The following is a 16,332-nucleotide window of genomic DNA, read 5'->3' on the forward strand; positions in this document are numbered from 1 at the left end:
AGAGTAGAGGGGGAGGTAAGGGAATCCCCCTAATCTCAAGCATTTGTAATTGCTGGGATTTAATAATAATAATTTAATATCTTTAATTGTCAATTAAACAAAAATTAAGAAATACATTAATTTCGTCTAAGATTTGAGAACATGCTATTAAGTTTGTTCTCAATTTATTTTTGGTATACTTGTGTTATACACAGTCATCACATTAACATTCCATCTCAAATAACTTGTGTGTAAATAGTAATTGTAAAAAAAACGTTTTGGGAATAGATGTACTCCAATAATCCCAATATACATCAGTGTTATCCTATGGAACAATCAATATACATATACTCGTAATATCTAATTTCTATGGATCCATTGAAAAAAATTGTCATTAAAGAAGTTACATCCTACCCCAAAAAAAAAAGAGAACTTCTATATCAAATGGTCATTATAGTAATTTTTCCCTGTAAAACGTAATTAAAGATATAATACAAACAATTAATGAAATCCTTTTCTTCTTGTCAAAAAGATATAATACACAATTACCAACTCTAAGGATCCTTTGAAAAAAATGGTCATTGTAAAAGTTACGCCCTACCCAAAAAAAAAAAAAAAAAAAAAAAAAAAAAAAAAACCTACCAGTACTATACTGAATGGTCATTTGCCAATAGAATTTCTTTCTTGACGAGCTCAAAAATAGACTTTAATCTGCAGGAGAACTTCTCATTTATATTTTTAACGATTCTCTGTTGGAATTTGCAGTCTTTTAGCCACAAAATTCCCATGTATACCTCACATTTGCATGCATCTTTGGTTGACGGAAGACTTTCAAGATGATAGCTCAAATGTACCTGCATTCATATCAAAAACGGTACTAAGAAATCAAGTAACTAAACACAATTAAGAAGCCTAATAAGTTGCAATATATCAACATACACGAAAGTGGTCACCAAATGGAATATCATGGAGGGCCATGGCTTCATTCACGATCCATCCACCTGTATCACCAAGGAGCGATTTTCTCTGGCTGCATCGCACTTCTCCTCCAAAAACGGAGACAATGTGATTAAATTTATAAGAAAGTTGCCTTTCATAAACATCAGGCTTCACTGATTGCCACTCTGTTGTGACATAGTTCAGACAACCAGATTTTGCCATCACTTTACGCTCTAATTTTCCTCCTCCAAACATCTTCATTAAGGATTTGATCTGCAATGGAGTCGTTAAAATCTTTTTCAAGATCTCAAAAATATGATCAAAACAATGATGGAACCCAAACGGCAACTAACACCTTCAGAATTCAAAAATTGGATATCCTTTTCAGTGAAATTGTTTGCGCTTTGGATCTATTTAAAGTGTGACCAAGCATGTATCTAAGGATTTTTTGTAAGATTCCAATTTAAAAAGACTATAACTAAACAGTAATCTGTGTCATAGTTTATAATTACTAAGTGAGCAAAGTATATAATTAATGGGTTAGATATTAGCTTTTAATATAGTTTTGACTGGGCTAAAGAGATTTAACAACACCACAAATTCACCAACACTTAATTTTGATTAAAACATCATTTATCAGTACCGTTCAATGTCCATGTCTTTAATTACACTCTAGTCCCCCAGCTAGACATGACATCTCAGTTGCACAGCATTTTTTTTTTTTTTTGAAGAAAAGTCAAGTGCCAATTCATTAATCAATGGACAACTTATCCATGAGAACACAAGGAGAAGTTACAGAAGGGCAAAAGTTCTCCCAGACTTGTTCAGAACCAAAAGGCACTAAACTAGCAAGGTGACGGGCCACAGTTAAGTTGCACAACAGCATATATAGCTTAAGGAGTTGAGGTCAGTGATGAGTTGATGAAATGAAGTCTAAACTCTAGAATGTGCAAATTCATCAACCACTTACATCGACAGGAAGAGTAGAGGAATAAATTTTCAACATATTCGACTCTTCAACATGGAAATGATTGTCATTTTCAAGTGGAACCAACAGACTTTCTTGATTCCCCTGGTCTTCTTCTGTGCCCAGGGCCTTCCTCTCCAGAGCAGCTGTCCTTGATCTCCATAAGGCCGTAATTGTCCTGTCACTCGTAAAAAAAGAGAGTGTTTTCAAAGTAGTTCAAACAGCATCCCCTCATAAAATCCAGGCAACAATGAAAATAAAGCTCCATATATAAGTAGCAGAATTTACTTGCTGGCAACTTCAAATGGAATAAATGATTGGAAATAGAACTTAAGCCTGCCCTCTTCATCCTGAGTCCTGGCACCATGCCTTGCATCTATGCCTCTCCCTTTCCGCAAGATTATGATAAGAGTAGGACTACCAAAAGATGACATGGTGGGATCCTGCACTTCAATATCTTCAATGTCCTCCCATAAAAAGAAAAATTTGGTTTTGTGTCCAAAGAAATTACTGTAGAATCCAACTATTCTTGCTGACAAAAATAGACGACCCTGCAAAATTCACAACTTTTAGGAAGCACTAAGTTGATAAACATGCAAGTAATGTCAGCACTATTGTCCCATTCTCTCACTCAAATCATGCTTGGAATGAGGGAATGAATTATATGGTATTCAAAATCAATAAGGGGCACTGGGTTATAAGGATATGGAGGAGATAGGAAAGAGGAAAAGGGGGGAGGGGGGTAATTACCCTCCTGACTACTCTTAACAATAGTTTACTTTCCACATTAGTTTCAGAATACTATTTACCTCCTAGTTAATTTCCATCATTCCACGCGTGCCCTCAAATATGGAATGAGACTCGCTCCACCCTCATGTAGACTTTGAGTAATTCTTCCATCAATTTCAAACAAAAATTTTTGAACGTCCCTTAACAGCTGAACCAAATGAGCTCTTCTTTGATTAATTCATATTTTCCACATAAATACATTCACTTCAACTCAAGAGAATTCCAACTGCTTTCTTCATCAATAACTATCTAACTACTGTCTATCAGTATTGTACTAATCATTATAAACAAATGAATGCAGATATTGAGTTGCATCATGCTTTTAATCATTAATGACAAAATCCCGTTCTTTCAAAACCATTGCACAGTGAAATGCTTTACCCATATAGAGTTACCTGTAAAGGCATCTTTCTCCTCAAAGAACACGAGTAATCTTTGATCAAAAATTCTTCTGGTGGCAAGCCAAATAGCTTCTGAAACGAGGAGTTCTTGTGGGGAGACCGAAGATTCAGCTGTCAAATAAACATGTTACATCCTCTCTCACACACAATATACAAGATGTGCAATTCCTTGCCAAAAAAATAAAAAAAAAATAAAAAAACCCAAGGACAGAAATATTTTGACAGACTAGCTAATCAACATAATAATCAATAGCCCTATACCTTCTTTCCAACTTCTTTTTCCATTTTGTTGAGGTACCCTTTGACTGTTTCAACTCCCTTTTTGTTCTCCACAAAGATTCTTAAATGCAATTTCGCCTGAGAGGAAACAGCTTTCCCTTCAAGAGGAACCCACATATCAGCCAGTTCTGTTGCTGAGTGCTTCAGAAAATTGATCTCTGTGTGCCCAAGCGAGGCTGTCTGGTCAAATGGGCCACCAAAATCAAATACTTCAACATCAAGGACTGAAGGTAGCTCCTCTGAAGCATCAAACTCAAGTATCTCTGCGTAAATTCATAGATGGAAATAAGAAAAAGTAATAATATGGAGTAATAATTGCACAGGGTACACATTAACCAAAAGGCCAAACCATTCCATTGTGGATCACAAGTTTGAAGCTGTACAGAGCTTGTCCTAGTTTTTCCATTACAGGTAAAGACCACAAAGGGATCAGAAGGTTCTGCTGTGTCCAGTGACGGTAAGTTGACCGCTTCAACCAAAGCTACTGTAACTTTCCACCCATCACCCTGAGATTTAATCCCATGATCGTTTCCTGCAAATATAGAGTACGACATCAAGAATATGGACATAGTATAAGTAGACTTAAAATCTTAAACATTAGGGCGTAGTTATAAAAATGGTTACTACCTACACGTAGTCTGGCTTGTACAAAGAGAGAAACCATGTTATATACACGCTCTAAAAGAAGTACTAAAACCCCACAAGTGATGAGCTGTCCAAAACTGTCAGGCAAAATAAGGCCATTAATCTCAAGTCCCTGAGGTTCATGGGGCACGGATATTAGGATATGTACAACTACATATATTGTAAGAAAGATGGCGGCAACTACGGTAAGGTTCCCAAAATACTCAGTAGCCAACTCCCAATCTGATTGATGTTCCCTTTGAAGAGCTTCCAAGACATGATCCTTTTCCGATGAATCCTCACTATCCAACAATTTGAACTTCTGAGCTAGCAATTTACTAAAATGGTCAAAGCTCTCCTTCAGCCCTTGCTTTGCTCCATTCTCAATCATACCTTTCATTAAGGTACTCTGCGAAAAATTTATGCCCCAAGAAATCAGAAGACGGGAGGATTCCTCGCCTGAAGATAATTCTGGACCAGGCATGATTTTGTAGAGCAACTCAACCTTGAATGTATTCCCATATGGAACATCTGGTGTAGCTATACTTATGAAAACAGCAAACTCAGCACCATCGGCTTTGACATAAGTCTGCTCCTCAGTGGCTTTAACAGCCTTACATAACTTGCTGGCAGGATTAATGTAGGTGACTAGTCGTGATAAACGTGGTGAATCACCTGATTTACAAGTCCAGGGGCTCTCTTGCATATCAGTTGTTCCCTGTAACTCTGAAAGTTCTCTCCTAAACTGTGAATCTGGAGCAAATAGAAAGGCATTAAGATCTTTCGAAGTAACCACATATGTCTGATCAAGAAGAATACCGCCTTGCAGATTCTCAGGCATTTCTAAATCCTCATCTCTAGACTGCATCATATCCAAAGATTCTTCAAAACTACTAGATGGCAGTGATTCGTCCTGCACACAAGCTTCATACTCAGAAGGACTAACACTTAAGTCTGAAGATTCATCACTTTTTGAGGGTTCCCCATTCTTATGCAGAAGCTTATCCAAACGTTTAGTTACAGCTTTCATCATTTTTTTCCCATGTGGAACCTTCAAAGGAGGAGCTTTAGGTGAACAGGAATTTACAGATCCATGATCTGGGAAATCCTCTTCTTTACCATTAGATGTTCTGGTACATGATTGTTCAGACAAGGAGAGTTCCGCATTTGCAACATCTCCTCTTCCGTGCAGAGTGAGAGTCAATAGAATTTTTCCTACACATGTAGGGTGATTTATTTAGATGCATAGCATAATGGGATATATATTACTTGTAATAGCCAAGCCAGAGAGACTGCCAATAAACTGTTACCCACAAAGGAAACTTCCTTATATCTCACTTAACTAAAAATCCTAAAATCTTTTACAGCCGAATTGATGTCAAAGATTTAAACAATTCCCATAGGTTAGTTCATTGCTCACTTGACAGCAAAATACGAATACATCCTATGATAACCTCTTCTAACAAAATAAAAAAGAGTAGGCCAAATCTTCCAATATTTTACATTCTTGTTAAACGGTTCAAAGCAAGATAAGCAATTCAACCACATTATAAAAAACCTACTAGTTTTGTCGTAACTTACGGTTTACAAATTCACTAACCGCGTTCAAGGGCAATGCTGCCACAGCAAAAGGAAAGACTATAACTCTACATTTTGGTTTTTTAGAATTAATCATCTGAAATAAATTGGTTACGCAAACAGTAAGGCATAATATTACATGTCTATACATCCCCACACCAACAAATGACAGGACATGGTGACATGCAGTGGTAGGATCACAAAACAAGAAGAAGAATATTAGAATACTACTACTCACAGCCACAAATAATTCACATTGTTCGGCACATATAGCATCATAAGAAGAAACACCCAAATTTACGATGATGTTCCAACAAAACAACAAGAAAGCTACTTCTCACAGCCTCGAATAATAATCACATTGTTCTACGTTTCCAAAACACATACAACCTCCGTCCAGATTGAGTTGTTACATTACTAGTTCAAATTACACTATCAACGCAACAGCTAATTCACAAATAATAATCACATTGTTCTACGTTCCTGAAACAAATACTACCTCTCTCACTAAATTAAGTTGTCACATTATCAATTCAAATTACACTATCAATGTAACAATTAATTCCGCAAAGTACAAATACTCAATCAAATCCAAAACACATTGATACAACCCATATCCATTAAAATCCATATACAAGTTGAACAATACAAAATCACAACGTAAAGATCAACACATTAAAGGACAATAAAAGAAATACAAACCACAATTCTTTTTCATGCGCTTCCCAGTTTTAGGATTCTGAAGGGAAAACCAAGTAGGGGGTAAACATTCACTCTCTTCGCCGATGACGGTCCAAACCGGAACCCGAACCCGACCCACCAAAAACCCGGAAACATTAAAGAACCGGGCATAAGTATCATCTTCATCATGATGATAAATCGACAAAACAAGTTCATCTTCCAAGTCATGAACCCGGAATACAAATTCTTCATTCCAAACCGGGTCAGACCCGGTCACAATTCGGGTTTTAGACTTGAATTTACCCACTTGAAGCTTCACATAGCTACTGTTTTTTACTGGCAAATCTTTAGCTTCTAATACATACGCATATAATCTCATTTTAATGGCGGTTTTTTCTAATTTTTGGGTATTAATTTTGATGAGAGAAAATGGGGGTATTGAGTTTTAGAGAGAGAAAGAGAGGTGGGTATTGTAAGGAAAGAGAGGAGAGAGAAAGTTATTTGAAGGGGAAGCCATGGAAAACGTGGAATAGGAAAGAAAGTGACACGAATGTAAAAGAGGAGAAAAAGAGGGAAATGTCAGGCTCTGTTTATGGAATGATTTTATTTGAAACAAATCTTATTGAATTGAGAGTTTGTCTCTAAGTAACGACTTTTCCTGTACACCCATCTCTAAGATAGACTTTTGTGACCCGAAATCGAACCGTCAACCCGAATTGAAAGTGAGAATTTTAACGGTAAATGATACCATAGTGATATATGTTAAGTTAAAAAATAAAATTATAAAATAAATTATCGGCAACTTTTATCTTTGTAAACTGTGTTTATTAATATTCCTTCCATCCCATATTTACATGCCTATATTTTATTTTAGATGTCCCAAAATATTGTGTCTATTTCTAAAAATATCACATAATTCTATCATAATTCATACAACATTTTACCTTTTTCCATACAAAATACATACGTATCCAAAAAATCATTATTTACTTTTTATCTTTTTCATACAGCATTCTCTACTTTTTATTATTCTCATACAATATTATTTACTTTTTATCTTTCTCATATAACATTTCTCCACTCCCTTCATTTTTCTTAATTCCAATGTTTTTTAAGAAATAGACATGTAAATATGAGACCGACGAATTGAATCTTATAAATCTTATTATGTGTCCATGAATACATGTTAAAGAATCTCATATTATATTATTACTTTTGAACTTCTTATACACTACGTGTACGGAGTACTTCATACACACACTTTCGTCCTTGGCATCACTTAATTCTTCATTGCATAGGCTACAACTTTCCATAATACATTCTCCTAGCCATTGAACAAGAAATCAAAACATTCTCATTGAAGTAGACAATCGGCTAGTGATCAACGCATCTTCCGGTATCTAAACTTCCTCTTAGCAGATTGGTCAGATCATTGTAGATACCTAATTGCTTTAACGAAAGTTCGATCACTAAGAGATCAGACATGCTTACAAAGATGCAAAGCTTATTGAATTGCTAATATTGGTCGTTTAATTTTAGATGTTGCTCCATACAACACTTCGTCTTTGTGCCAAATACTTTATTCTAATTTTAGAAGCACGTAAAATATTCTTCAAATGTACTTTAAAGAAAGAGGGAAAAGAATCTAAGCAATGGGAAAATGAAATATGATCATTATGATAACAAGAGGAAGATAAAGGAACTGATTAAAGTTAACTTTGCTTGGGTTGGAAAATATTGACTGGTAGTTTTAGATGCAGTAGTTCACTAAACAACTTTAATTTCTTCAATTTGGCAGAGGGAAAAGAATATCATACAACGCTAAGTAATAGATGCTGTAATTAATAACTCGGCATTTGGTGACTTGGTGCTGAGTGCTACCCTGCCAAAGTTGAGAGAACGTGAGAAACTTCCCTTATCCGTATAGCACTCTACGCTTTTACCAGTTTGGTGGCATGGTGGGCCAACAACACAAAATTTGTACGTAATATGCTATTCAGCTTATCATGTGATAAAGTTTCGGAATTTTGAGGATGGGATGTTGATATACTACCTCCGCCTGTAATTATCTGCAACACTTACTAAAAATAGGTGCTCTCTATTATTTGCAACAATTTTTTTTTCCTCTTTTAGTAAATTTTTAACAGCAAAATGTCAATCTTACCCTTACTTAAAACTCCTAACTTTGTTTTTAAGAGCACTCCCAGCAGTGAGGAGAAAAGCCCTCACGAGTAAAAATAAGGGTGTAAAAGAAAAATCCGAACACTACATCAGTGAGTGAAAAAACACTCACCGATGAGTGAAAATAAAAACCCTCAAGAGTTGAGGGCTTTTGGTGATGAACAGTAACATGTGGCCCCCACTGCTTTTGTTGTTTTTTTACAACGGTTATATTTTGTATTTGAAATATAACCGTTGTAATTATTTTTAAAAAAAAAATAAAATTCACCAACGACCATAAAAAATTTTTCTCTGTAAATAGACATGCATTTTGATATACTTTCAAAAAAACCCATAAACTAGAGAAATTAACATATTTTCCCAATTTCTTCTTGTTATTATTATTATTATAATTATTTCTTATAAAAAAAATTTCCAGTTAGTATTATTAATATTTTAAAACGTAATTATAAATTTTTATTAAATTATTTTTAAACGTAATTAAAAAATAAATTAAAAAATAGTGGAGGAGAAAGTGATGAGAGGTTTTTTTTTTTCCTCATTGCTGTGGTGAAAAAAACATTTGATGGGAGAAATTGTATGGGAGGAGTGAGAAAGTGGGTAGAGAGAGATTGAGAGGTTTTTTTTTTTCCTCACCGCTGAGAATGGTCTAATATGTTAATGACATTGACTTACCAACTAATCCACCACCTTACCCCAGCCACCTTCGCCGCCCCTACCACCAGCCCAGACGAGCACAGACCACCAACACCACCGCAATTCGTTGCCAATTCTCCACCACCTTACCCCAGCCACCGTCGCGCAATTCCAGATCTGGATTTCGTGGGTTTGGCGGTGGGTTTCGTGGGTTTGGTGGTAGGTTTCGTTGGTTTGGGGGAGGGTTTCGTGGGTTTGGAGGTGAGTTTTGTGGGTTTGGTGTTGGTTTTCGGGGGTTTGGTGGTGGGTTTCGGGGGTTTGGTGGTGGTTTCGGGGGTGTTGGTGGTTTCAGGGGTGTTGGTGGTGGGTTTCGGGGGTTTGGTGGTGGTTTCGGGGGTTTGGTGGTTGTTTCGGGGGTGTTGGTGGTGGGTTTCGGGGGTTTGGTGTTGGTTTTCGGGGGTGTTGGTGGTGGTTTCGGGGGTGTTGGTGGTGGGTTTCGGGGGTTTGGTGTTGGTTTTCGGGGGTGTTGGTGGTGGGTTTCAGGGGTTTGGTGGTGGTTTCGGGGGTTTGGTGGTGGTGGTTCGCGGGGTGTTGGTGGTTCTTGGGGTGGCGCTTTGGTTTGGTGTTCGTAAGTGGTGGTTGTTTAATTGTGTGTTTTAATTTAATTTGGTTTAATTATTCCTTCACTCTCCTCTTACTTTTCAATAATCTTGCTTAAGAAGTTTTGCCTAGGAGTCCGCAAAACCGTCCTTTGTTGCAGATAACCCCGGGCAGAGGGAGTATTATTCTACACCGTAGAAGTGTATTTTTGATGGAGTGAGTATTCATTGACATCTCATGCGCCTTTATGTCTCTGCGAGTTCGTCCTAATCACAACATAGCAATGCGGAAACACCATTGTTTTTAGCATCCTCCCAATTTAATTAGTGGAGATTGAAATAGGATTTATCTTGATCATAAGAATATAGGGTATATTGGGAAGAAAAAGGAGTGAAAATACACAAACCAAATTGGATTTTAATTTCTTCATGAATGGAGTGATAATAACTTGGGAGAGTGCTAAATATTCTCTGATAACGATCTTTATACTGTACTTTGGACCTTAGAACAAACATGCCACGTTCGCAAAGCTAATGCAGATGTGGACTTATTTGTCATTTTTGGACATTTGCCAACACATATCATGCAATCGCGATGGACTTATAAAATTTCCTATACCAAATGATTTCATGAAATCAACTCTACGTAACCTTCACTAATCCATCCAGTCATGTCATCATGTCGCAGGTCAGTTGTGCATACAGCTCAGAATTAGTTGTAAGGCCAACAGAGCAGCAAGATGCGATCATAACAGCATACTAATAGCAAATAAACTCAACTAATCAGTAGCACTGAATTTACTTTACAGTTATCTGAATAACATGTACCACCTGGATCTATTCAATATTACATAGATAACACTACAAAAATTGCTTAGAACACATTTCTGTGCACGATTTGAGAGAGAATATAAAGAGTAGTAATAATTGTTTGTGCAAGTGCCACCTGACTATAACATCTAAAAGCTACAAAGAAATTACCAGAAATCTGTGTCTAAGACTCTTCATTAGTGTCACTATCTGCATCAGAATTTGATGCTGAGCCTGAATGCAAGTCATACGGCCTCCTTCTATTCATGTTCGTTTCAAGTGGTGGAAGTCCATCATCATCACTTGAGCCTGAATCTTCCGCTTCCTGTTCAGAAACAGGTCTTGGGGAATTTCTAGTGGAGCTGTCAATAGTTTGTGACTTGAATGCTTCTGGCCTGAGGAGGTAAGAAGAAGCGATCATCAATCAGTAATGGTAAATGGTAAACGATGCAGAGTAGCAGAGTAACATATGAAACCTACATATAAAATTTTCATAGTGGCTTCGTCTCATTAGATTATAATAATGTCTAATGAGAGCAGTCCATTCATAGTAAAAATGACCTATGCGCCTCTTGACTCCAGCGTAACAAAACATGACCTTGCCACACACCAGTAAAGGACTACAGTCTATTCCACATTAGCATCAGACAGAGTCCTCTAATTAGAGAAAAGAATGGGGAAAGACATCATCAAATGCCTAAATTGCAGTATTCCAAAGCACTCGGGCTTTTTAAAGGTTGCTGAGAAAAGATATACAAGTAGTTGTTTCAACTCTTTAAGTCTTTTAATTTCTATTACAACCGAAGAAAGAAGCTATATAGTTATCTGGTGTTGCCTAAATTAGTACAGAAATCCATGAAAATTGAAAACATAATTACTCAAGCAGGCCACGCATTCCTCCAGTAATGAAATTGAAACACTGCAAAGAAATTGCATGATACATATCTATGGAGACAGAATAGCTCCCAAAAAAAAAGAAAAAAAAAAAAAAGAGATCCCTTACAAAGGCTCCACTAGTGATTGTCCAAAAAATCAAGAAGTATTCTTTATACAGATGATACTTCGAAAGCCCAAAAATCACATAATCAATGTAATTTTAATCCACTCTAGCCACATACACCAGAATGCATGCTTGAAACTACATCTTGATAAGTCATGGATGTTTGAGCTGAACAGCCAGCATTAAAACAATTACCCAAGGGGCCAAGGTTCACCAAATGTCAGGTAAAGCGATCCGCGAGAAGGTTGAGGAGGACGAGGACCTAGTCCAAATTTTTGTTTTCCATACTTAGAATAGGAGGTAAGTCTCCTTCCATGATGTCTAGCTTAAAATCCCCATGCTGTAAATTTGCTAGCAAAATCTTGTCCAATCACATGTAAAGCAATAAGAACTAAGGAGGAGCCAATCAAATTAAGGAGAGGTTATTTAATATATTTCACAACAGGGAAGATGAGTTATGTAACCAAAAACAAATCAGTAAGAACTTATATTAACTTGATATTAGCAATCACTCTTTTTAGTCCTGATTAAGCTGCACAACAGCGCACCCAACACCTTAGTATCAAAATAAAAAAAGATATAGCCAGGGTTCTACATGTTAGGTCCTACCTCAGTCTTTATTTAGTTGACACATTATGACTATTTGCACACCCCACTTGGACTATCAATTATTTGCCAATATATGAAAACAAAGGTTAGTATGTAAGAAGAGTTTATCTTAATGTATATTTTCAATATACTTTCTTTAATTTTTAATAACTGATAATTAAATTTATCGATGGTCAGAGGGAGTAGCTCCCAAGGTAAAAGGTGTACCAAGACCTTAAGCCTAACCTTAAGCCTAAATATCCTAGGGCTATGTTAAATTGTTAAGATTCAATCTATAATGTTCTGAAGCACTGGTTATGCAGAAAAAACAAGAATAAGGCAGGAAAACTCTAGCATCCCAGGCTTGAACACATCAGCTTGAGCCTAAGATTTATCGTGAAGTAAACAATGATGAGGCCTAGGAACTTCTCACATACGGAGGACAAAATAGCATTCTCCACGCAGGGTGTTATTTCAGCACGACAAACAAGCTTCTATATATAGATTCACATCTACCAAAGCTAGAAAATCCAGAAGTCTTGAATCGAGGAAAATGCAGCCATTAATAAAGGTAATCAAAGGTATGACTACATTATACAATGAAGAGTAGGTAGTTGCAGACAGCTAAGAAGCTATAAATCAATTAACTTGTCATTACAGTATACACTGTACATCTTAGTAAACAAGGATCACATGAGGATCCTGAGGTGGTGTAGGCATGTGGCAGCTTACCATCGTAAAAGTTAGAAAATGTTTAAAAGGTCTAACATGGAAGGAGACAGTGCTGAAGATGCATACCTTACAAAGCCCATATGATATCTGACAGGCAGACAATAAACATTATTGGAGACCTCTAGGTCAGGCTGACTACAACGATGTTACTCAATATGTGGACATTGCACTAAATTCTCCCTCTTCTAAAAGCTTTATTAGTATACAAGCTTGATGAAGAAGCTTCAACAAATAAGATCAAGAAAAAGAGACTTCATAAAAGCTAAATAAAGAACATCATAGATTCATAGGACTTCAAATTACAAAATATTATTAAGCTCATCTGACTAAATAATGGAAAAAAAAAAGAGAAACAAACCAAGATGCTCTCAGCAGTAGAAACTACCAGCCTAAAACAGATTCTAAAGGAGATCAGAATAAGTAAGAGCTTACCAATCAGAGCTTTTTTGAAGACGCCTAACTTTATCATGGAAGAGAACTTGGGATACGATGCATCCCACCTTACTACCAGACTCAAGAGCCTCCTCTTTACCACTGTCATCGACAACAACAAAGCTCCCTATGCATTGAGAAAGTGATACTTCATTAATACAGTAGAAGTTTTAGTATAGTGTTCGTAATGTTTCCGATAACTAACCATTCTTTATCCACATGCTTTTCTGAAATTTGGCGGGAAAAAGAGCCAACGACTTCTCACCTTTTCCATCTGTTACCTGAAAAACATACAAAACCAAATGCTCAGTTAGCTACTATCCACACACCCAAAGCTTGCAAGTCCATGTGTTCCACCCTACAGCTACCATCAGAACCCTTGAATCCGTAACCCTTCCTTGTAAAGGAGTAGACTAGTGAAGGCAGTTCTGTTACATTAGAGTATTGACTTCCTCTGAATTAAACCTATGATCTAATCTCTACCCAATGTCAGGAGGGTCAATCGCCTTTCTAAGTTCTAACAAACTTGAAATTGGAAAACAACCCAACTTCTACATAATAGAAAATTAACAACCCTTGGTCATGCTTTCGGTTGATTTGAGAAAAACAACTCCTCATAAGCAAAAGTGTAAAGGGGAAAACTTTAGGGAATCATCTATCACATATCCATTATACATTTACTGAAACCCAAAAAATTGTGTATACTAATTCAATGCCATATGACTATTTTTTAAGAAATTTCTCAGATAAAACTTCAAAAATTTCACGCCATCTTAACGTAGACAATCACTTCAAAAAGATGAATACAAAATCACAAATAAGCATCAGCATTCTCAAAGATTAATAAGCTCCACAGCATTACTTCATTGATTAGGAAAGCAACATTCAGTCAGTACCTCAATAAGATTGGAACCTCGAAGAGACACAACTTGCATAATACTTTGACCTTGTTGAAGAGTGAAGTCGTCCTCTTCCACCTCCCTCTTCAAATTCTTCCTCCCTCTCCCCATTATATCCTTCACAATCTCCCCGAAAAGCTGAAAACGTTGCTGTTCCGATAAACCCACAAGCGGCAGCAATAATCCTATTACCTATTCAATTGACACAAGCATTGCAACCCTAATTGAATCCAAATTTCAATCAATTAATTCCAGTCAAACAATGAAACTATCTAATTATTCAAACCACCAGGATTAAGCAAGTACAGCATATCACAAAATTAAGGGAATTAGGGGATCATATATTAATATAAGAACAAAAAAATTCCTAAATTCAGTAAATTTGAAAGAGAAGACAGTAAAGTAGCAGAATAAAGGAAAATTTGTCAGAAAAAATCTTTCAAATCAACTTGTTTGTTGAGAAAAACCTTATAAAATTTTTATTTCTTTTGTTGAAGATAACCAGTGACTACTTTCCGGCGTTAACTACACCTATTTCCGACATTGACCCCCATGTGATTTTTTTTTTTCTATCTCCACCCCATTTATTCTAATTAACCTCCAACTCACCTAATTATTTTAGCAACTATATTCATTTATAAAAAATAAAAAAATACCACCTCCACCACCAGCCACCTCCTCCCCTCCCCTCCCCTCCCCTGCTAGCAGCACCCCTCCCCCATCCTACTCGCCACCCCGACGACCCACCTCTTCCTTTCCCCTTTACCCCGACCACCGGCCGCGACCACCCAGCAAACCCTAACCCCCAACAACTCTCCTCCCTCCCTTCCCCCAGCACGAAACAGCCCCGCTCCCTTTCCCCCACCCCGAAACAACCCCCTCAAGACCTCAGAACGCCTGCTGGCTGCTGCGGTTGTATAGCTAGCACCCTGTTCACTTTCTTCCCCCAATTTCTACAAATTCAAAAACTCCTTTTTTTTTAATTTTCAAAAACCCTAAAAATTTATAAAAATAAACACCTAAAATCAAACTCAAATCTAGGGGGAAAAAAAAAAAAAGTTCTAATTCCAACAATGGCAGCAGCAAGAGATGAGAACTAGTACATGGCAAACTCGCTGAACAAGCTCAGACAAAGGTTACAAATTAAATATGGTCACCCACCCTAATTTGTGAATTCCTCCAATTTGATGAACTGGCCACAAATTACACAACAATTGAATAGTGTACTTGGTCAAAACCAATAGCCAAAAACACTAATTACCTTGCTTGAAAGATATTCAATTGAGAGATAACAATCTGATGAGAGTGAGAAAGAGGGGAATTAGGGGGAAAGTAGAAGAAAAGGGGTGAGATTAGTGATAAAACAAGTGGGGTCAACGCCGGAAAAGACCATGTCAATGCCGGAAAATGAGTCTCGGTTGTCTTTAACAAAAATATTTTTAAATCAGGTTTTAGGTTGCCAAATAAAATTTATAAGGTTTTTCCGAACAACATAGTTGCTTTAAAAGGTTTTTCTAACAAAATTTCCCAGAATAAATTAAGGAATTGTAAGAGAAGCTTAAAAGATGAGATTGGCGTGAGGGGAAGAAGTTACCGGCGAGTTGAGGAGAGAGAATAACAGCCAAAGTGGAGTCCAAGCGACAGCCGATAAAGGAGTCACAACGCTTTCCAACCGAAGGTTTTCGTCGTCGATTGAGGACAGAGACGAGCAAACGCCGGCGAAATGGGGAAGCGGATTAAAGTTTTGTGCTACACTTCTACTGCTTCGGTCCTCCTCTTTCTTTTGTTCTGGATTTTACATTTTCTGGTGGCACAACTGTAAGCATCGGTATCTTTAGTACTCCACTACTACGGCGTACAACATTAGTATGATATTAGTAGAAATTATTAAAAAAATACTTACCTCTATTTCTCTTAACTAACACGTATTTCTTGTTAGGAAGTTTTCGTTAACTAACACGTATTTCTTGTTAGGAAGTTTTCGTTAACTAACACGTATTTCTTTTTAGGTAAGTTAACCTTGCTTTTAGTAGCTAACCCACTTGCTTTATCATTCTCTCTCCTCTCCTTAATATGTGTGCCTAAATTGAACGCGTCAACTAAATAAAAACGGTTGGAGTATAAAAGTAGACATTATAACAAATTCAGCAATATGATACATGATCACATTTATATACTCCGTATTAATAAAAAATAAAAAATAAAATAAAAAGTTAAA

The 16,332-nt window shown here is 36.7% G+C and overlaps 2 protein-coding genes across 3 annotated transcripts; both read right to left on the reverse strand.

The window, feature by feature from the left end:
• Positions 1–86: 86 nt before the first annotated feature.
• On the reverse strand, positions 87–7,136 carry LOC110727577 (C2 and GRAM domain-containing protein At5g50170-like). The gene is made up of 9 exons (XM_021907151.1): positions 6,259–7,136; positions 3,982–5,193; positions 3,704–3,886; positions 3,337–3,617; positions 3,070–3,186; positions 2,174–2,436; positions 1,889–2,063; positions 919–1,191; positions 87–833 (listed from the first exon to the last, which is right to left on the reverse strand). Exons 1-9 carry the CDS (start codon positions 6,614–6,616, stop codon positions 627–629), a joined length of 3,069 nt encoding a protein of 1,022 aa, XP_021762843.1. The 5' UTR covers positions 6,617–7,136; the 3' UTR covers positions 87–626.
• A 3,258-nt stretch (positions 7,137–10,394) lies between these two features.
• On the reverse strand, positions 10,395–15,969 carry LOC110727579 (probable RNA-binding protein EIF1AD). 2 transcript variants are annotated; one of them, XM_021907154.1, is made up of 5 exons: positions 15,709–15,969; positions 14,112–14,334; positions 13,421–13,496; positions 13,216–13,342; positions 10,395–10,858 (listed from the first exon to the last, which is right to left on the reverse strand). In XM_021907154.1, the coding sequence occupies exons 2-5, from the start codon at positions 14,223–14,225 to the stop codon at positions 10,648–10,650; spliced, it is 528 nt and encodes a 175-aa protein (XP_021762846.1). In that variant the 5' UTR covers positions 14,226–14,334; positions 15,709–15,969; the 3' UTR covers positions 10,395–10,647. The 2 variants fall into 2 exon arrangements, with proteins under 2 accessions (XP_021762846.1, XP_021762845.1); XM_021907153.1 differs by having other exon boundaries at positions 14,112–14,306; positions 15,709–15,967.
• Between the last annotated feature and the right edge of the window lie 363 nt (positions 15,970–16,332).

Source organism: Chenopodium quinoa, unplaced genomic scaffold (genome assembly GCF_001683475.1).
Source record: "Chenopodium quinoa cultivar QQ74 unplaced genomic scaffold, ASM168347v1, whole genome shotgun sequence".
Lineage (NCBI taxonomy): Eukaryota > Viridiplantae > Streptophyta > Magnoliopsida > Caryophyllales > Amaranthaceae > Chenopodium > Chenopodium quinoa.

Coding starts and splice junctions, on each gene's coding strand:
- LOC110727577 (XM_021907151.1), bottom strand. CDS start 6,616: ATGAGATTATATGCGTATGTATTAGAAGCTAAAGATTTGCCAGTAAAA. Junction 3,887..3,981: donor ACAAGCCAGACTACGTGTAG/GTAGTAACCATT, acceptor CTATATTTGCAG/GAAACGATCATGGGATTAAA. Junction 3,618..3,703: donor TTGTGATCCACAATGGAATG/GTTTGGCCTTTT, acceptor GAATTTACGCAG/AGATACTTGAGTTTGATGCT.
- LOC110727579 (XM_021907154.1), bottom strand. CDS start 14,225: ATGGGGAGAGGGAGGAAGAATTTGAAGAGGGAGGTGGAAGAGGACGAC. Junction 13,497..14,111: donor GAGGTTCCAATCTTATTGAG/GTACTGACTGAA, acceptor TATGTTTTTCAG/GTAACAGATGGAAAAGGTGA. Junction 10,859..13,215: donor CTTCAAAAAAGCTCTGATTG/GTAAGCTCTTAC, acceptor TTACCTCCTCAG/GCCAGAAGCATTCAAGTCAC.